The sequence below is a fragment of the Cyprinodon tularosa genome, unplaced genomic scaffold, assembly GCF_016077235.1.
Source record: "Cyprinodon tularosa strain WSP-4 unplaced genomic scaffold, ASM1607723v1 ctg198, whole genome shotgun sequence".
NCBI lineage: Eukaryota > Metazoa > Chordata > Actinopteri > Cyprinodontiformes > Cyprinodontidae > Cyprinodon > Cyprinodon tularosa.
Window position 1 is genome coordinate 835,422 of NW_024038724.1, and position 24,854 is coordinate 860,275.

Genomic DNA, 24,854 nt, shown 5'->3' on the forward strand with positions numbered 1-24,854 from the left:
CCAACATTGACACAAGAAGTTGATTGGATCATTATTCTTCGTTGATGAGTGATTCATACCACCAGGAGCTGCAACAGTAAACCCTAAATGAAGTCATTGCTGTGTTCATACATCATAATAATGTGCTGAGCTCTGTATACTGCACTTTCACCCTCCTAATAACCCCCTGCAAGGCCACAAATTACAGTTTTCATGGCGATTGCGAGTTTCTCTGTGAACCCAAGAGTTAAACCAAAACACGCCGTTTTAACTGCATGCCTGGGAAAAACAGCATGATGTCAAAAGATAAAATAAACCTGCAGCCAAACACACAGAAGGGACAGATTTTGCATAGAAATAGGGGTCAGAAGTAAGAAATTCTTAAATGCAGGAAACCAAAAGTTTGTTTGAAGTGGAACAACAAGCTGTTACCAGCCCCCTTAACCGCCATGAAAAGGTCTATGCATTTCAAGAAAACACCCAACAAACATCTGCAGAGGATTTTTGGAAATTGCAACTGAAAGTAAAAATATGCCATGGTAACCAAAATATCTGAACAGAATAATCAGCGGCAACAATCTACAACAACCTCAGATGGATACTAAAACTATAAGAGCAACACCTGAATAGATCTATACCTTTAACGGACAAAAATCCAAACGAACAATGCTGGAATCCTATTTGGGATCAGATATAGGGAGGCTGATTTCACAGATCTGGAAAAAAAAACAAAAAAAAGCAACATGCTCCGGACTCATAATGCTGCAGATACCATGACCCAGTTTGACTGTGGTCTAAATAAATACATTTCTGTTGTAAGGATTTTATTATCGTATATGATGCAGGAGCTTCTGTTAAACCCTGATCTGGACGAAAAAAAGAAAAAGGAAGGACTAACCAGAGAGAAAACATGCTTCTGCGTATCTAAGCCCACATCTTCATACAAACACGACTCAAATGTGTCCTAATCCCCTCAATATAAACAATCATGCACTTGAGTATAGGAACAGCTGACATGCCTGAAGGCTTTAAGTTTGTTCAGTAATCTGAATAAATCTGTTTCCATGACCGAGTACACAGCTCGGCTCCTTTTCCATAGAAATGCATCTCCAGCCAGTCGTCTGGACTTGTCTTTGTTTTGTAGTGATTAAGAAAGTGTCAGTCAGCAGGATGGATCATGGCTTTAAGGCATTCCACTGATTCATTAAAATGTATTAATTGGCATTACTTATTTCATTAAGTGGAAATATACTCATATCGTCTTTCAGAATTGTCCCTCAAAGAAAATCAGGATAATTTTTTTGTTTTGTTTTGTTTCAAAACCCTTTTTTTTTCTCTAAATGAAACTTTAGATTTAGTGTTAGATTCTATTCTTTACTTGTTTTAGAGAGTCAGTCTCATGCAGGCAACCTGCAGAGGATGAGAGCCCACCTGCCTCCACCCATCCTCACCACCTTCTACACAAGCCCCATAGAGAACTTTCTGACCAGCTGTCTCACTGTATGGTGTAGAGGCCATAAAAGACATTTCATCCCAGCGCTGCGTGTCCCGAACCCGTAACATTATCAAGGACCCCCCACACCCCCACCATTGACTGTTCTCCCTGCTACCCTTTGGGAAGAGGCTTCACAGCATTCAATGTACGTCCAGCAGATTCTGCAAGAGCTTCATCCCCATCGCCATCAGACAGCTGATTAAACACTAAATCATGTCACACTGACCATATCAATGCATTTTTTGCATCATGTTTTTTCTCCCACAATGTTCACATTTGATCACTGCTGCACTTTGAGAAAATGGAAATGTCATGAAATGATTAGTCAATTTTTCTTAAAACAAGTGTATTTGTTCTTGAATTGAGGAGGTAAAAGGGACATTTTGCAAATGGAACAAGATAATTTACACTTAGAATAGGAAAACACAAATAGTCTTATTTCAAGTGCATTTTATGTAATTGTCCTATTTTAAGAGTAAAAAAACTAATTCCATTGGCAAAATATCTAATGTCCCTACTCATTTTAACTTATTTCTAGATCATTTTTTTGGTATAGCAGAAATGATTATGTTAAAACATAATTATGCTGCAAAGTGAGAAAACCAAGTAATTTTTTTTGATCTGCTGGACAATGATGCAGTACTTTTCTGTTGCTAGGTCGTATCTGATCTAAACAAGTAGATTGACATTTGTAGTTGGAAAAAAAAAAAAAAAAGCCATGACTTTTTCCCCCCCAGAAATTCTTATTTTTGCTGATGAAGAGCTCCTTCTTAGCATTTTACCCCAGAAACAGCAGCTCAGCACGGGTTTGTTCAAGGTCTCTCTGAACTGCACACACAACCTTGATACCAAGCCACACCCACACACATGCCATTTATCTAATAGGCTCAGAGAGTCTCTCCCCAGTGTGTGCTACAGAGCGTTGCTGCAGCTCAGCAGATTGCTGAAGAGCTGCTCCAGTATGCAGTCTGTTGGATGTAACTGGGTGGGGGGCGGAAAGTGGGTCAAATCTTCCAGAAGACGTCTGCAGCTACTCAGCTGTCTTTGCCGTCAGTCGCTCGATAGCTGCAAAGTGCTGCTGATGCAGAAGTCAGACCTTGGCTGGATGCTCACACTCACTGAGGCAGAGGAGAGTTAAATGCTCTAAAGGTTAAGGTGACTCTCAGGGATGTCTCTTAGAGCAAAGATTATAGGCTGCAGACTTGAAGACATGGTGAAATGAAGTAAAAAAAAAAAAATATATATATATATATTAGAAGGGGAAGACATGAAGGTGACACGAGACATGAGTAATAGTGAAGATTTTAGCCATGCATAAAAAACCAAAAAAGCCCCGTTATGAGGATTATGGCCTTCTTTAAGATAGTGGTTAGTGTGTTAATCATGCATTTCTGGCTGCTGTGCATGTATTTGGGCGACTGGAGTCTCAGAATGACACATAAGAGGATTAACAGAATAAAGAAAAAAGCTTTTCTAATATGAAGCTCAAAAATGTTTAATACTGTGAAAGCTTGACAGTTTTTCCACATTCAGATAAGCTGCAACACCTTCTTGCTCCTGCTGCTGCTGCAAAAAAAAGTTCTGAAAAGAAATAAGATCGGGAAGCTTTATTTTTACAAGATCCTAACAAAGAGAGCTGAAAAAATTGATATGATATGAAAACTTCAGAGACAAAGAAATAAATCACACCGGCTGCTCAGACACAAAAATCAAACACAACCCTCTGCTCTGGATCCCTGAGGCTGAGAAGCAACCAATAGGAGAAGGAGCTGAGATTAGGGCAGGGGAGTTAGTTAAGTCTGCATCTGTGCCCCCCCTCCAGTTAAAATCCCAGATGGAATTAGCTCAACGTGTCGAAAAGCCTAATAAATTCCTCTTCTAGGCCAAAAGGAGGCAGCCATGTTTTCTCACCCACCTCACCGACCTTCAACTGGCCCCACAATAATCTGGTTAGTGTTTAACACTGTCAATTTTATTTACACTCAGTCTGTAATCTGTCAGGTCCAGTTTCTAAACCAGAGATAACAGAGTGTTTGTTGTGATAGGAACAACATGGTGGGAAAAAGAAAGGAAAAAAAAGAACTATAGAAAATGTTTTTGAGCCTAAAGTCCTGTTGTTCTAACAACTTTCAACAATCCATCTTAAAACAAAGTCCATTTAATCTGGCATAACAATAACACCCAACATGCAGAATGTTGTTTTATCAATCTTGTATAAAGGATTGAGCAAGAACAGATTAAGGTTTAAATTTGTCCAATACATGATCTAAATATGTAGACGTTTGGCCTCCCTTTTAAAAAACACTTACCGGTAAACAGAATTGTCAAAACCAAAAAGAGTTCACAACAGTGCAGTGGGCATCAGACCACATGTAGAAACCATTGAATAGAAATGCACTGGGAAAGTTAACAGATAAATGGAAGCAAACACAGTTGGAAATTAAGGCTGCACAATTATTGTGTTTGCAATAACTGTGATTTTAAAATTGCATTTTGTTAAATTGCAGAGACCCTCAATTTTCATGACATTATATTTAAGCAAGTCAATTTTTCATCCCAGCCCTTTAGGTGTTGGAAATAAGCATAAAGGACGATTGCAACCACTTTGACGGAAAGAGAGTTGTGGCTAGCACACAAATGTAATAATGTAAAAGGCCTGTATTTATATAGAACCGTCTCCAAGTAAGGAGACTTGACCAAAGCGCTTTACACTACATCATTCACTCACAGACTGATGATGGCAAACTACACTGTAGCCACAGCTGCCCTATAACTCACTGACAGAAGCCAGGCTGCATCCATTTTTTTTGCATCCTTTTTCCTAGGAAAGTAACCATGGTCCATATAAGGTCTGAAACAATCAGATTAATCGTGATTAATCGATGATTGAAATAATCATAATCAATTAATCGTTAACTAGAGTATAGAGACTCTAAAACATGTCATTAGCTGACAGAGGGACCCACTTAGAGCAAGAATTATACAAAAATTGTAACCCAGAAAAGTTTTATTTTCACCTGGTTTAAATCTGTAAAAAGAATCTTTAAAAAAAACTTTTTCTATCAGATTATTAATCGGAAAAACAATCATTTGTTGCAGCCCTCGTCCATACCCAACAGGATAACATTATTGCAGCTGACAAAAATAAACTGTCTGAACAACTGTGCATTGTTTAGTATAATAGCAAGAGGCAATGGGAGCATCTTTAGCTTTAAAAGGTTACTTTTCCTGAAATTAGATAAAATAATTTTTCACTTTCAAAACAGAATTGGAAGAAAAAATAACCAACAATTCAGAACTCCTGGTTTCAGAGTTGTTTAAGAAAAGATATTTTGTGTGTTATCCATGTTGTATCTTTTCAGATACTTCCACCCACTGATATTAATCTGATCAGCTTTAACAGCAAAGTTAAAAATGTCCTCTTATAAAAAGACTAAACCAAACGCCTCGCAACAAGAGAAACTGTTTGGTCCGACTCCCCCACACACAAACCTCCCTGACCATCATCTATTGGTCAGCGTATGTGACCGTGTGTGAGGGTGTGGATTTTAAACTGCAGGTCAATGGATGTCACAGAAGGTGAGCCAGCGACAGGAAGCAGCAGGCGCTGTAAAGGAAAGGGTGTGTCCATGTCCTGGTTGAGGTGCTGAGCTGGACGATTACCAGCCGACAGATGCAGAGCAGGAAGATTCACGAGGAGCCCACCCAGCCTGCCAGACACACACACACCCTACAAATACGCACGTGCTTCTCTTCATTAATTATTAAATCTGTCATCGTCTCCTTCACGCTCAGGAGGACATCCATCTTCCATATCTCTGCTAAGACTGCAGAAATGCTGAGAGTAGATACGATCAATAAACCAAATCTAGGATCTGCCCTGAGCTCCATTAAAACAGGACGGATCAGGCAGTTGACGTCAAGCACTGGCATCTATGGCTAACATGAACTCCTCACTGATGAGGAGAAAACGCACATCAATGGCGAAGGTTGACCTCAGGAAATATGAGTCTGGAGGGCGATCCCAGTCCTCCCCCATCAGAGGAGACATATCAGACAGGAATTTCTGGTCCAGAGCCAAATCTCATTTTCTGATGCTTTTCAAAAAAATAAAAGAGAAAAAAAAAGATAAGCAGCCTGAGGTAAACCTATTCACCTGCTATCCAGGCGTTTAATCATCATCTGCCAAACTGATTGCCCTCTGATGACAGCTTTAACAGAGTTAAGGAGTTTGATTTATCAAGCTTTCACTATTTACCGCTCTCAGCGCGACACACAATCATTCCCACACTCCCTCTTTCTATATCACTCCCCCATCTCCATACCGCCTCTTTCACCATGGCAACCCAGGATGCCATGGTGATGATGTCAGCCTCTCACAGCATGATAACAGTCGGCATTACCTCATCTCCTTCTGATAGACCTCAGTATCTATTGGCTGACTTCCCGCTTAATCAGGAAGTCCCACGGCCAATCGAACCGCTTTCTGAGGCCCTAACATTAAGCACAAGCTTTTCCTGGACATGTAATTGTTCCGAAATAAAGCAAAGCTATTCTGTGCATTATAAACAGTTCGGCTGAACAGACAGGCTCTTGAAATGATGCCCTTTTCTCTATTCAGGCAGGAAAGAGGAGCCCTAGCTGCCTGTGAGTAAATGAGGAGCACACCAGCACTTTCCTTTGTGTCTGCTAAGCTTCCCTGACCGTCAGCCGGTTCAGTCTGGGACCAGCTCACCCCTTCAAGAGCAGATGAATAATAAAAAGTCTCTGTGAGCGCTGGGAACCACAATCAGTGTTGTTCCAGCTCCAGACTGGGAGTCAGACGGGGGAAAAAAAACAAACAAACTGGTAACTGTGGTTTACCCTTTTGGTTTTTGTACATTCTTTAATATTTCCAGCTGCTTCATTCAGACCAGCGATGAGATTCTCAACATGATCTTCATCAGGTTACAACACAACAGTTGAAACAAAGATATAAAAAGAGCAATGTCTGAGAATAAGAGGATGTAAAAATCCCTAGTTTAATAGCAAAGGCAGACATTCCTGATATTATAATGATGAAATAAACAGATTATAGAAACAGCTAGTTCTGAATTATGAATGGAAGCCAAATTATAGTAAAGAACTGCTTGAGTTGGTATTTTAAAATTTATTAAATCCTAATATCAGATGGTCAATCTTGTGATATTTTTTAAAGAGCAAGGAGATAAAATGCTGATTTTTCATATTCAATTTTAAACACTGTTCCCTGAAAAAGAGCAATGGCAGATCACTCCATTATAGCCGTGTTGTGATCCAAATGTAATGTAAATCTGTAAATCTCTTTATTGTCCCAAAATTAGGAAATTCATTCACTGCATTTAACCCATCCCCTTTGGGGAGCAGTGGGCTGCCATTGTGTGGCGCCCGGGGCGCAGTCCGGCGTTAAGAACCTTGCTCAGGGGTGGCAGTCTGTGGGAACAAATGGGAATTGAACTCAGAACCTCTGTGACCCAAGCGCAATGCTCTAACCAGTAGGCCGCCACTCCCTCAAATGTCAAAAAAAAGAAATAGGTGAATCAGACACATTTCCATCCACTGCTGCGAAAAAACCAGGCAATGCAAAGCCTGCAATGTCGCTATTCGTCCATGTTACAATGGGTTCTAATAAACAGGAAGTAGGTGTAGGAAACCAGCGCAGACCAAAGAACAGCAATGGATTGAGGTTTTAATGATTGAGGTGCAGCAATCTGGTTAGTTGTAGTTAATTCATCATGTGAGACCAGATGACATGTACTTCACACCGCAGCCTGAAGTGACCCAAATCCCATTCTTTTGCCCACATGGGACCTGGATCTGATCTTTTCATGACAGTTGGCTATGTGGTCCTGAATCCGATACGAATCTGATCTTTTCAAATGCGACCTGTGCCTGAACAGCCAGGTCGCAGTCATCCAAACTGAACGCCATTAATACCCGACAAAGGTCACTATTCTGCGTCTTGCTATGCAGAAGCGGCAAGAAAAACAAACACTATGGCGGACAATGATGCGGAGAGTAATATTTTTATTTTAACCATCTTGAAAAGATTGAGGTTTTAAGGTTTAGAAAGACCGCCAGATACGCTCAGGCACTACCATCCATTTTTACTTCTGAGCACACTGGCTTCTGGTGTCATTGCGTCCTCTACTGCGCATGCGGGACAGTTAAGCTGAATGACTGCAGTTCACACAGGAGATAACATACAAGTTGCATATATTTAGAAATATGAACGGCAACGCAAAACAATCAGATTTCACAAAAAAAAAATCAGAATTGAGCATCAAGGCCTGCAGTGAGAACTTAGCTATAAAGAGAAAAGTGAGATTCTAATAACACTGGCAGCGAAAATATCTGATCAGGCATCTGAGCTACAGTAGCAGCCATTCAAAATGGCCCTTCCCAGTCAAACGCCATCCGAATGGCAGCCCACTTCCAGCCACTGGAGTGACCCCTAATGCATACTTTTTTTGCTCCAACTCCTCTCTTTCACTGAATTACAGAGTCTGACCAGGAGATAATGCTTCTCTTTGGATCTTAACGTCCACAAATCATGACACAAAAAAATATTTTAGTACAAATATTGATGTTTAAAGGTACACTATGCAACCGGTGTTGATTTTCCAGTGAGGCTCCCTCCAGAGGGCGAAAGTAAAAGTGCACTGTCGTAAATATGCACAGCTGTTCTCCTTGTTTCTCCGTCAAGCCAGGCGCGGTTGTTTTGAGCTTAGCAGCGAATGACTAACGCTGCGTTCACACTGGACGTAGCTGGCGCGACAGAAGCAGCGAGTTTACATGCAAAGTCAATGGTTGACGCGGAACAAGGCGCAGCAAAAGGTCCCGGCGCGTTTTGAGCACCAGGCGCAGCACGTCTGAGCAGCTGAAGCAGGGAGAGAGACACAGCGCTGATGATCACTCCTCTTAAACAGTTTATTGACACCTAAATTAACTTAAAATGCAAAAATCTGCCGGCAGAATATGCAGTTTGGATTATTTAGATGAAAAACACCTACCAGCTGCCGCAGTGAACCGCTGCTGATGAAGGGATCCATACTGTTGGCGCCCCGCTGGTATGTGGGGGTCTGAACGGCTCCGACAGAAAAAATATTGAAGGCAGGATGATAATCTGAACGAACTGACTGCACTGATTACGTTTTCAGGTGTATTTTCTCACTTAAACACATATTAAAACTACTTTATTCCCACTGATCACAGCAAATATAGCTGCAAGGCAGAGAAAGGATAGTGAAGCTCCGCCCAACGCGCGTCAGACACAGTCAGAGCAGCAAAGCTGCTTCAGCCACGCGTCAGAACTAACTGGTACAAGCAGCAAAAAGGAAGCAGCAGACGCGATTTTGCTGCTTTTGCTGCATGAACGTAGCATAACTGCACAAAGATTGCCACTGTGCTAGCAACGAGAATGCTTTTAACTGGGGGCGTGTAGCAGTTCTCGCCGTAAAGCAAGACTGACTCTCACGAGACTTCTGAGCCTGTGGGTGCGGGTCGGTGCTCCTGCAGTTGCAAGTGCAGTATTTCCCCCACAGACCACCAGGGCGGCCGAGAATACCTTTGTTCAACCTGAAATGACTCATTTAGTCAGCCATAACGTTATGGAACACATTAATTAACTGAAAAATGTTGCATAGTGTCCCTTTAAAAAGTAATTGTAGGGGACCAGCCAAGGACCCATCAAGGAAAGTGGGGAAATTTTGAATGGTTTCTACTGTAAATGTTTGCTACGTCAAAACTTAGTTGACAAAAGTGTTTCCATCATTTTCTGTTTAATAAAAAAAAAAAAAATCTCAAGCAAACAAATTATTTTTGTGCTAAATTTGCACAAAGTGGATTTGAAATATTTATATAAGATGATCCCCAATCAAAGAAATATTTGAATCCTAGATTTGTATTTGATGTATAGGCATTTAATTTAAGCTGACCAGCAGTGCACAGCAACAGGTAGTGGAAAGGCAGTGATGCATTACTCACAGCTTCAAACGGCCAATAAAATCTGCTAAAACTAAACATTTCTGGCATCTATAGGTACTTTTCAACCATGGAGGTTATGTTATCTCACTATTAGTCATTAATACTGTACATGACCAACATAATCAGGATTTCCTCAGAGGAAATATGTTGAACCCCAATGAGCCAATTGTGGTTAAATACAGGCAAAAAACTGAATTCAGAGGAGAAATCATTGTTTTTATTAGTCAAGTAGAAACTAGAAACCACTGATACTCCTCATGAAAACATAAGTGAAAAGGATTATTATACCGCCATCGACAGAATATCTTATTAAACAGAGACTGGATTTTTTTTTCTAAATTGGATAAGAGTTTTTATTTTTTTATCTCAATAACCCAAAAAATAAAAATCTACTTTCATCTTTTGGCAACATCAACATGTTCAGAATAAATTTTCCACACATGGATTTTAGCTGAACAAAGTCAAAAATGGAAAAAAAAAATTAGCTTTCTAATCCACCCTTTAAAATCACATTAAGGATATAGGAGTTTAGACTATCTCCACCCAACACAAATTTAATTTCCAATGTGCGATTAAAGTGTAGACCTGAGGGGCAAAGGTTAGAGCCGACTGAAAGGAGATTAATCAAAAAAAGACGACGAAAAGGGAAAATATTGAACCTGAATGAACTTAAGTCCACATTAGAAAGGAAGGTCAAACTGCTTAATCCCTCAGGAATAGACTTCTATTTTATGAAATCATGGAGCAAAAGTGACCTGAATGTGCAAAAGCAGTTAACAGCGAACAAGATGGAACTTAATTTGCCAAATCATTTCCTGCTTAATATATCTGCCCAGATAAACACGCAGTCTGAAACAACCCATTGGAAATAGGCCTGAGTTACATCATATTTACACACTGAGGAAGCAGAAACCTCCCTATAGTGTATTAAAAAAACAACATTGTTTTATCATATTGGACTACTGTTACCATCCATAGAAAATGAGCTATTGTCATTTTGTTTCATTTTGTGTTTTAGTGTAAAAGGAAGTTGCTAAAATAAAAGATTTTTTAAATCTTTAGCTTTGAATCCCACAAATGCAAATTTTATAGAAATAAAATCTGATCTCAATATAAAAGGGGTACAAAGAGGGGAAATGGGAAGGCTGATAATCATTTTAAAATATGCAAAATGAGGGGGGTAAATAAGCGAGCATATACAGGTGCTGGTCATAAAATTAGAATATCATGAAAAAGTAGATTGATTTCAGTAATTCCATTTAAAAAGTGAAACTTGTATATTATATTCATACATTACATACAAACTCATATATTTCAGATGTTTATTTTGTTTAATTTTGATGATTACAAATGACAACAAATGAAAATCTCAAATTCATCATATCAGAAAATTAGAATATTGTGAAAAGGTTCAAAATTGATGGCCCCTGGTGCCACAATCTAATCAGCTAATTAACTCAAACCACCTGCAAAAGCCTTTAAATGGTCTTTCAGTCTAGTTCTATAGGCGACACAATCATGGGGAAGACTGCTGACTTGACAGTTGTCCAAAAGACGACCATCGACACCTTGCACAAGGAGGGCAAGACACAAAAGGTCATCGCTAAAGAGGCTGGCTGTTCACAGAGCTCAGTGTCCAAGCACATTAATAGAGAGGCGAAGGGAAGGAAAAGATGTGGTCGAAAAAAGTGTACAAGCAAGAGAGATAACCGCACCCTGGAGAGGATTGTGAAACAAAACCCCTTCAAAAATGTGGGGGAGATTCACAAAGAGTGGACTGCAGCTGGAGTGAGTGCTTCAAGAACCACCACACACAGACGTATGAAAGACATGGGTTTCTGCTGTCGCATTCCTTGTGTCAAGCCACTCTTGAACCACAGACAGCGTCAGAAGCGTCTTGCCTGGGCTAAAGAGAAACAGGACTGGACTGCTGGTGAGTGGTCCAAAGTCATGTTCTCTGATGAAAGTAAATTTTGCATTTCCTTTGGAAATCAAGGTCCCAGAGTCTGGAGGAAAAGAAGAGAGGCACTTCATCCACGTTGCTTGAAGTCCAGTGTAAAGTTTCCACAGTCAGTGATGGTTTGGGGTGCCATGTCATCTGCTGGTGTTGGTCTATTGTGTTTTCTGAGGTCCAGGGTCAACGCAGCCACATACCAGGAAGTTTTAGAGCACTTCATGCTTCCTGCAGCTGACCAACTTTTTGGAGATGCAGATTTCATTTTCCAACAGGACTTGGCACCTGCACACAGTGCCAAAGCTACCAGTACCTGGTTGAAGGACCATGGTATCCCTGTTCTTAATTGGCCAGCAAACTCTCCTGACCTTAACCCCATAGAAAATCTATGGGGTATTGTGAAGAAGAAGATGCAATACACCAGACCCAACAATTCAGAAGAGCTAAAAGCCACTATTAGAGCAACCTGGGCTATCATAACACCTGAGCAGTGCCACAGACTGATCGACTCCATGCCACGCCGCATTGCTGCAGTAATACAGGCCAAAGGAGGCCCAACTAAATACTGAGTGCTGTACATGCTCATACTTTTCATGTTCATACTTTTCAGTTGGCCAACATTTCTATAAATCCTTTGTTTTTATTGGTCTTCAGTAATATTCTAATTTTCTGATATGATGAATTTGAGATTTTCATTTGTTGTCATTTGTAATCATCAAAATTAAACAAAATAAACATCTGAAATATATGAGTTTGTATGTAATGTATGAATATAATATACAAGTTTCACTTTTTAAATGGAATTACTGAAATCAATCTACTTTTTCATGATATTCTAATTTTATGACCAGCACCTGTAGGTTTTTAGTTTAATATGGCAGAAAATGCAGTGTTGGAGCTATTTATTCTTTATTTCTTTATCCATTTGAATATTGTTAATTCCTAAACTTATATATTTTTTGTATTATTTACAGACTTTAGTTATAGGTTAATTGCTGAATTTTGTGTATTTATTTTTTGTTGTTTTATCATTTTTTCTTTCTTTATTATGTAAAACAGGAAGAAATGTGGGTTGTCCACTTTCTATAATTGTAGGAGCCTGGTAAGGACCAGCAGGCATTTGGGTTAGGGGCCTATGGGTTTTTATCAGTGCAAGAGAGGTGAGCAAGGGAATGTTTGAACTCTGTAATGTTGCAAAAATATAGGAAATAAATCTGAACATCTACAAGTTTGGACTTCAACTTCTTTTGCCTGCGTCAAGAAAACGTGACCCCAGTGCCTAAGTAGTGGCTTATTGGAACTTTATTGGATGTTTGGTTTGACAAACAATCACCACTACATGCAGTTTGATCTGTATTTATTCAGCTTCATAAGAAGGAGGAAATAAATAAAGTGAATAAAATGAGGAATGGAGAAATTCTATTTAAAAAAATAAGGTTGAATCCTTCCAAATATAAATATTTAGCCTCAACAGCTGGTGGGGAATAATCCTCCTGTGGTGAGTTTTGATTCTCAGTTTTAGGTTTCTGTTTTTCTAAATAATCTAACTTTATTGATCTCACATTGGAGAAATTTACCTCTGCATTTAACCCATCCCCTACAGAGACTCAGTGGGAGTGGGGCTCGAACCCAGAACCTCAGGATTCCAAGCCCTATGCCCTTTCCACTAGACCGCCACTTCTAAAGGTTCTGAAAATAAATTATCATACATATTAGGTAGATATTACAATTTCTTTCTGAGGAAATCATAATATGGGATGACACAGAGTGATCCGAAACAGTCTGGCAAAACCAAATGATCAAACAGACATGATGAAACCGACAAATGACAGAAGAGTCTGAAAGAGTCTCAGACAACAACAAGAAGGAGCAGACCACACACACGATTTGAGTCACATGTTTAACGGCAAGCTTTTAGTCAAGGTTGCACTGAATAAATCATCTCTAAAAAAAAAGAGGGAAGCTGAAACTATTTCGGGGCTTTTTGCATCCTGAGATAAAGAAGTGTGACAGTGTTGGATTGACGGGTGTTCTGAGTTTGAGGAAGTAGGACGGAACAGAAAGAGAAATGAGCAGAATTCAGACACTACAAAACTCTGGAAAAAAATAAAATGACAGAAATGTGTTGACTACTGGTTATGTCCAATTAAAAAGTCAGTTTCAGAGCCTAAAATTTAAACAAATAAACTTAATGCTTCTGCTATTCGTTTATAAGTTAATAAAACATTTCCGGGAGCAAATGTTTAGCTAGAAAGAAAAATAGATTTGTTTTTGTTATCTTTGTTTAATATAGAAAAAACTAGTTAATAAAACATTGTGAAGTAGAAATTGGTATGATATCAGCTAAAATTAATATTGAAAAATATCTGCCTCCATCTAAAATATTAAAATGTTGATTAAAAACAAAAAACAAACTCTGTTTAATGTTTATGTAACTCATTGGTCTAATATGCCACACTATAAAATACATAATAAAAGTAGGATTCGTGCTGATATTGGTCAACATATACAGCTGCAATATCTGTGTCATATAACAAACATAATGGATCAGGACACCTCTAAAAACACAAATTATTTAATAAACTATTTATTAGTGTTCCCTGGGATTCCCAATCCAGTAATCTGCTACCTTAGTACTTCTAAAACTAGAATTTCAAGCACATTGGAGATGTATAAAAAACTATTAAAAAAATTTTTTTTTTTTTTTTCTATTTTCCATTTTCAAATCTGAATCGATCATCATGTTAATTTCAAAATATTAATCTAACCAATTACTGTTTCAGAAAAAAATCTATTTTCCATTTTCCTTACAGACACTTAACTATTGCTTTATTTATTTGCTGTTGAATGTTAATATATTTTTTGTCTCAATATGCTCTATAAAAGTCATGTACTGCAGGTAACAGAAAAAAACTAATGTTTTTAATACCAGCATCCAATTTGAGATCAAAACCAGAATAAATTCGAGCAAAAACAATAGATTCTAGATATGAAGAATGGGAATCAAATGGATTCTTAAAACTTTAAAAATATACTTGACTTAGCAATATACTTTTTGCCCCGTTTGTAATTAGTTGGTGATTTAAAGCAGTTATTTGCATTAAAACAGGACAATCAATGATGATTTGTGTAAATAAAGTCAGATCTTTAAAAGTTGTTAGTATCTACTGAGGCTAGACCCAGACCAGGCTGAGTGGAGTTTTCAGCTTTCAGGTTAAAATTCAACAAACACACAGACTCTGTGCTTACAGGATAGGCTGCTTCCTTCTGCGCCGGCTCTCTGCCGACATGCCACTCCAGGGAGTAAGGCTCTTGTTTTGACAGATCAGAGACGGATTCATGGCAGCAGCTCCGATGTTCAGCTCTTGCAGCCTGGCTGTCAGAGGGATCAATGTGGTCGTCTCTTTCTGTGTGTCCCAAGTCCCTCCCTTCCTCTGCTTCCTCTCTCAGTGCAGCTGATTCAAAAGAGGAGGAGGGGTCACACCTCTTATCGGCCGTTTCTTTTCTGTAGATAGAGGACCTGACCCGTTGACAGAATGAGCTTCACCCACTGCAGCCCATTTCATCTCCTTTCTAAACCCGGTGAGGACTCGGCCCATTTCCTGGAAGTGTCAATTCGTTTTGGCTGCACAAATCAAATTTCCCAGCACTCCATCATGAGTTAAAGCTTTCCACCTCTTCCTGGATAATCCAAGAAATCGGCCTCCTCAGAGGCGAAGCTTTGAGGTGTGACCTTACTAATGCATTAACAAGTCATCACAGAGTCTCTGAGCTTAAATCAAGAACCTAAGAAAACAGTATCGACAGCTTTCACTTCTTTACACGTAGATTTCAACGTACTGCTGTGATTGTTAGTAACAGAATGAATATGAAACCTGCTTTCCAAACACTTTTACAAATCAAAAGCAGACAGAGAAATGCATGGTGTTCAGTCCTGTGAGTCTGCACATTGTACAAAGCTCTCACATTGCAGATAAGCAGTCTTTGGCGTATAGAGACTAAAATGTTTGCATATTATTTCTTATGCAAAATCTCAAATCTTAAAGGCACAGTGAAGGATTTTTGCGAATTTTTGAGTAGACCTGCCCTCTTCACTTTCCAAAAAGCAAATTCACAACCCTGTACCCACTCCCAAGAGGGAATGCCTATTAAACGCGTGCAAGAGCATGCACCAGCCCATTTCTCCTCATGCATGCTCTGTTTTAAAAGTTGCTGTTCTCATAGCTCATGCAAGCCCTATTTCCAAAAAGAGATTTGCAATAATTCCAGTATGTCAGACTCACAATCCGGTAAGTGAAAAGGGGGCCGAGCATGTAAGACAGCCTTACGTAAACGTATCACTAGAATGATTGACAATTAGGAGGACCACTAATTTTGATGATCCACCCAGAAAAAGAACATCCTACCTTTAAGCCAGATTTAAAGAGCATCTGTGGACATTTCATCCAATCTCAGATTCCAAACATGTGTCTGAAACTGACGATTATTTTGCTAATCAATTAATCTGTTGTAATTTTTTTTTATTCATTGATTAATTGATAAATAATTGGATAGAAAGTTTCCTTAAAGAAGATTTTTTACAGAATTAAACTAGGTTAAACTTGTGGAGTTCTGGATAGAGAATATTGACAGATTTTTTTTCTTCGCTTAAAATGCAAAAAAATTAATCTTTTTTTTTTATACAATTTTAGTATAATTACTGCTGTAAGTCGGTCGCTCTGTGAGCTAAAATCATTTTTCAGAGTCTCTATACTCCAGTTAACGATTAATCGATTACTAAATCAATTCACAATTATTTCAATAATCGATTAATCACAATTAATCCGATTGTTTTAGCCCTAGATTCATGTCTAATCTTTAACTTGGCCATTCTAAGAGAATAATAGCATTTGACTGTAACTATTGTGCTAATGCAAACACCTGAGCTGTGGATCTCTGCAGCTCCTTCAGAGCTACCACGCTTCCAATGAATCCTTCCGTGGTGGACAGTCATGTTAGTAGGTCTGTAATTGTGTCATCATCTATTTGAAGGTAATAAATGGTGCTCTGGAAGAGGATTATGTGGTTTTGTATCATACTGCAACTCTGCTTTTCTCATCCCCAAAACCATCTGTGTCCAGTCTGCTGTGTCTTCCTCAGTCTTTATGATGCAATTTCTTCACTAATGTCATCTAACAAACCTCACAAAACAGCTGTTTTTATAAAGAGTGTTAGTTACACACAGGTGATTTATAATTAACAATTAGATTGCTCAATGTGATTTGTAAAAATGCTAAAAACTTAACCTGAGTTCAAGGGCTGTTCTTTGATGAGTAATCGGTTAATTTTTTCCTGTTGTGTTGTAATCCAATTAAAATCGTTTCCTGGCGTTTCCTGATTACTGCATCACCTGTCAGATATGTTTTCTTCTAGTTCCTTTCCTATCCAGGGGTAGTATTATAGCAGGATGCATGAAAATGCAGACATAATAATGACAAAAAGTATGTGTATGTATTTTTTTAATTGTCCTAATCCTCTGTTTATACAGTAATATAAGTTACTGGACTCGTACGTCGCATTGCTTTTGCTTTACTATGAATATCTGGTATCCAAAGAGACAATCAGCCCTATCGCCATTACTAAACATTAAGCTCAGAACAGGTTTAGTTTCTTTTATCTTTATAATTCATCACATGATTCGTCTCCATCAAATCCTGCAGACTCTGTTACCAGGCAGTTTTTTTTATTTATTTTTTTCACACAGGTGCTGAGTCACTGCAGGTCTTTATGTTGCCTGGTAGAAAATCCCAACTTCCAATGCATTACAAAGACAGACACATTTCTCCAAAGAGGTGACCACATCTGCATGATTCTCATCTGAAAGTCAAATATGTTGCACGGCACGGAAAGGCAGGGCTACAGGCTCAGTGTTAGTTTGTCCTTGAGGAAGGGCAGCTGCGGCCAAACATGTTTTATCAGCAGGGCTTGTACTGAATATGCACAATGAATATGGAAAAGAAGGGCTAAACAGGCAGCACACTTTAAAGTCATGTTGGGGTGATTATCAGGGGGGAAACTAAAGCAGATGTAGTTTTAGAATAGGAGGGGGGGATAGAGGGCTGCAGTATGCTGCAGAGAGACTGCAGCACCGCTTAGGATTTTACAAACTAGAGCACTTTCTGCAAAACTCTAAAGCAAGTTTATGATGCTTTTTTTGAATAATGGAGCATATTTGTATAAACACCAAAAATTACTTTAATACTTAATTATTTAACCATTTTAGGCAGCATAATGCATCAGAAATAATCAACTTTTTCCCGTTTTTTTTTTAACATAATAGTAATTAATCACAAAAAAGTTATTAAAACTGAAGGTGTGTCATTTCAAACAGATGGTCAGTGCAATAATGGATAACTTTCTTCACAGTTATACATTTTAAACCCTCTATTAAACTCTTTGACGGAAGCTTCTTCAACTTAATCTCTGAAATGAACAAAAGGCAAAGAAAAGCTATTAGCTTAAGGCCCACGTAGACATGTAGGTCCTAAAATGAAACCAATTTGTAAACCAGACCTCTGACCTCCAGGCTTATTAGATGGCTCAGCGATCAGTAGAAACAAATAAAACCATCGCTCATGGGCCAGTAAACATAAGCAGATGACGTTACAGCTATAGATTCAGAGTCCAACACATAAGTGGGCTTGTTTGTCCCTTTCTGACAGGACAGCAAATCGTTCCTTTTTTATGTTCTCTAAATTGTTGACTTATTTTTTGGAGGCTTCATTTGAGACGCTGCAATTAAGGCGGTTTCTTGCTGTGTGATTATCTACTATCTTAGACTAAACATTCCCTACTGAAGGAGGTCTTTTCTACGTGCTGAAAAAACTCCTGACCAAAAGATGAAGGATTTTTTTTTTTTTTCCTCCGGGCCACAAGGATTTGTAAAGTAATCTTCTTTTTTAAGCTACCTGCCAACTATTGTGCAGACATATCTATCCTGGCAACCTGGAGAGCAGGTCGGCTCACAGCTCAGCCCTTAGAGCCCACCGGGTGTGGACGTGGTTCCAGCCCAAATGAGAGTAAAACCACTTTAAAAAAGGGGCGAACCTCTTATTCAAACTGTACTTCAGTTTCTCAGCTGCACTGAGATATTGTCAATAAATGTCTTCATTGAGACTGAAGCACAACAAAATATGAATTCATTACAATCAATACATTCAGTGATGGAAGAGAGTGTTCTTCAGTTTAGGGAGATGCGTCTGGAAAACAAATTAAAGTTCTTCCTGGAGCAAGTTTAAACTTTAAAGATGCAACAGTTACAAACTAAGAGCAGAAACAGGACGATGTTTAGCAGTGGGACCTCAGCTCCATTTTCCCATGAAGCCAAACCAACAATGAGGCTATTTTCAGAGGAACTTTTTTTTTTTTTTCCACCCAGGGGAAACAGTCTTTGGATACTTTCACTTTGCATCCAAACCATCCCCTCTTTAATCCCACTTCCTTTCCTCTGTACTCTGCTGCAGCACTCAAATATAAAGCACAAGAAAATCTCCCTTAAACCTGCCTTTCAAAATTCCCCCCTCCACTTCACCATTCAGTAATGTACTTTTAAGATATATATCTCCAATATTTCATGGGAATTACACATTTCCTCTGTTATGATATGTGTTCTCTCCTAACATGTCGCACAAAGCAGCCAAAAGTTCAGCCTGATATCCGACACCTCAAAGGAAGAGACCTGGAGCTGGAAACAGCGTCACATTCATCCTGCAACAACAAAGAAGTGTTTACTTTCAACTTAAATATTCAAATTAAACACGTGGGAAAGATTTCCATATCTACATAGAGACATGCAGCAGATGATGAATCTAAAGGCCATACGCCGCCACCCCCCCATCCCACACACAGACACACAAAGGGCTTTAAAGACTTTGACCACCACACAGATTCACTCGTCAGGTTTCACATTCAGACTTCCGGTGGGAGGAAATCATTAATGACACATTGAGCTGCATGTTTTCAACCCCTGCGGCAGCAGCCATGCCGATGATCAATCGGCTCAGATGAACACATTTAAGGGAGCCCAGACACACATGAGCCAGCTGGGCATTAACCAAATCAATGAAAAACAGCATATCAGACAGGAAGCACGGAGGGGAGTCAGAAAACTGCAGCTCTACTGTAACATCTAGTGGCAGCGGACAAAAACATCCTGAAAAGGAAAACGTTTTAAGTAACCATAAGATTACACATCCAAGAATTCAAGATGGTATTTCGTATAACGCTGAACAAGGTTCCTGAGTCGACCTAAGAGTAAAATCTTGAAAAAGATTTCTCTACTGTTGCAGATTTTCAATCTTAAGGTCAAAGAACTGTACGTACACTGAATATTTTATGAATCTGCAGGCTGCGCCGTTTACAATCACCACAGAGTTTTAAACACAACAACCAACTGACTATATATAGTGTATAGAAATGGTTTGGCCTCTAATTGAAGCTGCATTTTACTCAATAACCAAGAGGGGGCGACTTGCAGCTGCAAAGGGAAAGATGTGAGGAAATCTATTAGAAAATTACCATTTTCTCTTTTAACCTACATCATATTTTACCTTAATTAAAGGTTTATTTTACAAATCTATGATCATCTACTGGCTGTAGAACATGGTATATACTTAAAAGGTGCCTTCTTTCCTGTTTTACATGTCAGCACCTTTAGAAAAACACTTCAGGTGCAACCAGCCTTTATTTATTTATCTTAACATGCAAACTTTTTTTTTACTAAAACTCTCAGAGAATTATGTTGACTTTTTGAATTTTTTTTTTTTTTACATTTAAATAGAAATATGTTTACTTTAAATTTACTGAAGGGCTGCAAACTCAACAAAACACAGAAAATAGGAAGAAAAAAAAAGGGTGTAATACAAAGACCAAGACAGGAGGGGGCTACCATAGAGGATATAGCAGAATGTAGCAGAATACAGAATCTATTGATATACTGTATGCAAATAAAATATACAATATAGCTATTTACCATATAGACAGTAGACTGTGCATTAATGTAACGGAGGAAGTCTGGAGATGCTACTGGGGAGGAGGAGAGGCAGTGTCAGTGTCATGGGGGTATCTGGGCCTTGTTGATAAGGATAGAACCGGATAGGATGAAACTGTACTTGTGGCGTAAGGTTTTGGTCCTGATGGACCGCAGCCTCCTGCCAGAGGGAAGTGTCTGAAATAGTTTTTTTGGACTGGGATGCGAGGGATCGGCAACAATCTTATTATTTGAGAGTTATTGAATTCCAAGTAAAATGTGAGCAGATTTTAGATAACATTAATATTTTTGGCCTGTCGGATGTTGTTTTCTTGCCCTCCGTGAGATGTGATGCAACTTGAAGCGACCGGTGGGACAAAAGTCAGAAGCGGGTTAAACATTGCAATATTTAGCAAAGGAATCAAATGACATGTTTTTCCCCATTTTTAGGTTTAAAAATGTCCGACATAAATTTGCTTGTGCTTATCCATCCACTAGGGTCTGCCAGTGGACTCTGCAGACGACCACAAGAACCTCTGTGTCATCTTTGGTTTTGCTAAAGCCCCTGTCACACCTCGCAGGCTAAATCTGCTAAAGCCTGACGTCCCAGAATCTTCTAAAACGCTGGCAAACGCTGGACTTTCTATGCATTTTTTAAATCTTGGGCCTATACATTCATAACGAGTCCAGAACTTATGTCCAACAACATCCTAACTAATGCATAACTCATGGCAGCGTAATGCACATGAAATGTCACATGCCCGTGTCCTGAGGCGGTAGCAATGCTTCCGGAGACCCTCGGCCTGCATCAAGAGATTTATTTGATTGAGGTATTAACCTAGCTGCTGTTTACCGCCGGCCAAAAAAAAAAAAAAAAAAACATAAATAAATAAAAAGAAAAAAGAAAAAGAAAGAAAGAAGGTTTGCAGTCGCAGCAGATTCAGCATCATGTCTGCTAGTAGTTTATTGGTCGTGGCCATGGACGTGAACGCAGGGAGGATCCATCACCCTCACCTTCTCTCTCTCTGGAGGAGAACTGACCGTTTCCTCCTGTGAACCCACTTTTATACCAAAACGCTGGCAATACACCATTAAACAGTAGCTGTAAGTTAGAAACATATTCAGCGGTCGTCTGGAACACAGTTAAGTTACGGATAAGTTACTCAAGTTACTCACAGGTTTTGGATAAACTAGACGCCACGACTTATGGGTAAGTTACACTTAGCATATATCAACGTTCACATAACTTACCTGTAATTTATGGCCCACGTATGAACATACACTGGCAGACCGGAAAATTTTCAGCTTCCTAAAAAATCTGTGCTTCAGTTTGTTCATAACTTATACAAAACTGACCCATAACTTATCCACCGTATGCCAGCGTTTTTGCCAGATTTTTCCTACGTCAGGCTAAGACAGGGGCTTAACCAGCAGAGCCAACCCAGAGTCAGGGGAGTCAAAACACACAGGTAACTCACAGTTAGCCAATCAGTCAGGAACAAGAACAAACGCTGCATTGATGTTCTGATCCTAAAACCCTGTTTCTATTCAGTTTTGGTCCCTTTTCTCATTTCTATTCTTTGTCTTCCTTCAGACAAACTCTAAACTGTCAGATTATTGCCTCCTGCAAGGCTGATCTTAAGACAATTATAGCAGCCTGCTTTGAAAAAAAATCCTTTAAAGGTGGAGACAAAATCACCAGTTTTGGTAAACTTACAGAAAATGAATCTAAACCAAAAGGAAACAAGCCATCGATCTGTGATCTGCTAAATAATATTAAAAAACTAAAAACCAACTGAGGCGAGGAAACTGTGGCGCAAACGCAAATGGTGTGTGGCTTTTACCAGCGCATGGAGATGAATAAAAATGAACACGGTGTGAGATTGTGTGTGGGCAGTGAAATCTATTAATGAGTTAATCCGGTCTGCAGCCCAGTAGAGACTGTGACCACCAGACAAACGGAAAACCTGCATCATCCAAAGCACAGTAAAATAATGTACAAAACAAAGATTAAATGGTTTCAGGGTTTGATGAAAGCTCCAACCCTTGATCTTTAACACTTCAGCTCTTCAATCTCTGAGCTTTGACGTTATTGTTTTTTTTTTGTGGTTGACCAAGATCAGGTTTATTTAACAGAAGTAAATCAGATTTAAGAATCAAGGTGATAAAAAGTCCTCTGTGCAGCGCAAATTAACTAGAATTTCAACTCGGGAACTGAGTATGAATATACTGCATGTGGGGTTTTTACAGAGCTCCTAGACAGCTTAGGTGAACAACACGTCTGTAACTGGGTTCCAGGAGACGATGGTGACGCAGTCAGGACTTGTTAAAACATAGTGTCAGCTTCCTGCGTGTTTGTGAAGGCCTCCTGCTGCTGAAGCGATTGTTAATCATTAGTATGACTGACAGCAGCCATAACAGAACGTTCCTATAAGCTGCACTAAGGGATTCTCAGACTAAACAGGTTCATATCCGAGGTGAAGCAGCCGCTTTCTTTCCTTTAACATGAGATTTAACTGAATCTCCAAACAATGATTAAGAATCAACTCCTTTTTTTCAATCAATTAATCAAAAGTCTATAGTGGTCTTAATTCATTCTTCTCCCTAAATACTTTAGATTAGGGCTGATGGAATTTTACAAGTTCAATATTAAATAATAATAAAAAATGGAGGTTATAAAAAAAGTTTGCTATTTCTATTAAAACCATCCTGTCTAAAGGTCTCACAAACAAGCTGATATAGACTGAAAACAGCTAAAAGAAAGTCCAAGGGGAGTAATATCAAAAGTATTGATGGTTTGCTACTAAAAAAAAAGAACCTAAACAGATGGTAAAACGACAATAATGCAATAAACTGAAAGAAGAGCAGGTTGTTGCTTGCATGTCACCGGAAGCGGAAGATGCTGCTGAGTTATCCTATGAAACGTTATCAGTTCTCAGTAGAGCATTCAAGTCCAAACAAGTCTAACACTCATCAGGAAGACAGAGGAGTCACAAGTTGTTGGATATTTTTGCAAAACAACTTGAGAACAAACAGCCAACATTAAGGTAAAGGATTTAATCTGCAATAGAACCAGAACCAGGCAACATGTTAAACATACACTAAGGCTGACGCTGTTTACACACTGACCATTAATATTCAGGGAGTAAAAGAAAAGTCTGAATACTAAAGTAAATAGAGAGTGAGAAAGGTGAGAGAGGAAACAGAGGGTGGAACAATTTGCATTTTCATCCAACTGCAAATAATGAAGAAAAGCTGCTGATTCAGAATGAAGGGCTTAAACTCACAGTCTGCAGTCTGAAACGAATAATATAGAGCTTTTAGGTATGAATATGCATTTATTCATAATAAATGCATTGTTATTTATTCTTATCTGCATTCAATAATCTCCTGGTGCGGTCAGAAAGTGGGAATAAATGGTGCAGAAAGATGCACACACCTTGGTGGAGAATTTTAACCAACTTCACCGTCTTTCTGCAGCTCATCCTAAACGGCCTCATAGATCCTTTGGCTTAATCAAAGCAAATTTATCCATTTCCCTGTTTTGCCTTGATGAGATTGTAATTACTTTATGCAGGGCTGACAGAGAAAGGTGAGGTTTTAAGACAGGATTGGAAAAAACAAACTTTACTTAAAGCTGATCATTTAATTTTTCCTATAAATCTAAATTGTGATTTGTGTGACACAGAATTTGAATGCTGAGTTTTAGTTTTAGCTGCGTTTTAGTTGTCTATTTTTTTTAAGGTTGACTGACAGGGAAGGGGCTGGAAAGAGGGGTGAGACATGCAAAGGTCTCTCTGGATCCAGGAATTTGATTTTCATCTACTGAATGTGATGTTTTTTTAAACTCTACTGTCTCTAATCAGCAGGGAAAAACAGTCAGCTTCCAACCTTCCAGTAAGATCTTTATGCAAACAATCCAGTTCTGTTGGTTCAAAAAGCTCAGCGCTAAAGTAACACCTCCATTCAGTCCAAATGAAGCTCATTTTCTATTTATTCTTTGTGATCAGATTTAGGCCAGTTTAATTTTTTTTTTTTTTTGGATTCTGAAAAACCTTTAATTTCCAGGTAATTTAAGCAAGTTAATGATTGAACCTCTGAGTGTTGCTAATGCTGATCATTAGTTCATCATTAACAGGTATTTTATTCATCCAACAGCTTTCTTTTGTTTGTTTGTTGTTTTTTCCAATTGATGAGCAGTGAGATAATATTTGTTGACTAATAAGAGAAGTTATATAGGTAATATTTAGCATTTTTTAATAAAAAAATCTTACTTTTGAATTTATTTATTTATTTTCCATTAATGTTTTTATTGAAAAGGATGAAAAAATAGTCTGTTTTACATACAAAATAAGTTATATTCTTGATCGAACGTAAAAAAACAAAAAAACAAAAGTATTCAAACAAAACAAAAG

At 38.7% G+C, this 24,854-nt stretch overlaps 1 protein-coding gene across 2 annotated transcripts in view; it reads right to left on the bottom strand.

Moving 5' to 3' along the window:
- The window catches only part of limk1a (LIM domain kinase 1a), a 68,026-nt gene that overhangs the window by 36,661 nt on the left and 6,511 nt on the right, over window positions 1-24,854 (bottom strand). Inside the window, exon 1 of one of the 2 annotated variants that reach the window (XM_038284014.1) lies at window positions 14,682-14,821. The exons of the other annotated variant lie outside the window; for it this stretch is intronic. Coding sequence (XP_038139942.1) covers window positions 14,682-14,773 — 92 coding nt within the window. The 5' untranslated portion in view covers window positions 14,774-14,821. Of the gene's footprint in view, window positions 1-14,681; window positions 14,822-24,854 lie in introns of those variants that run through there. 2 annotated transcript variants of the gene reach the window in all.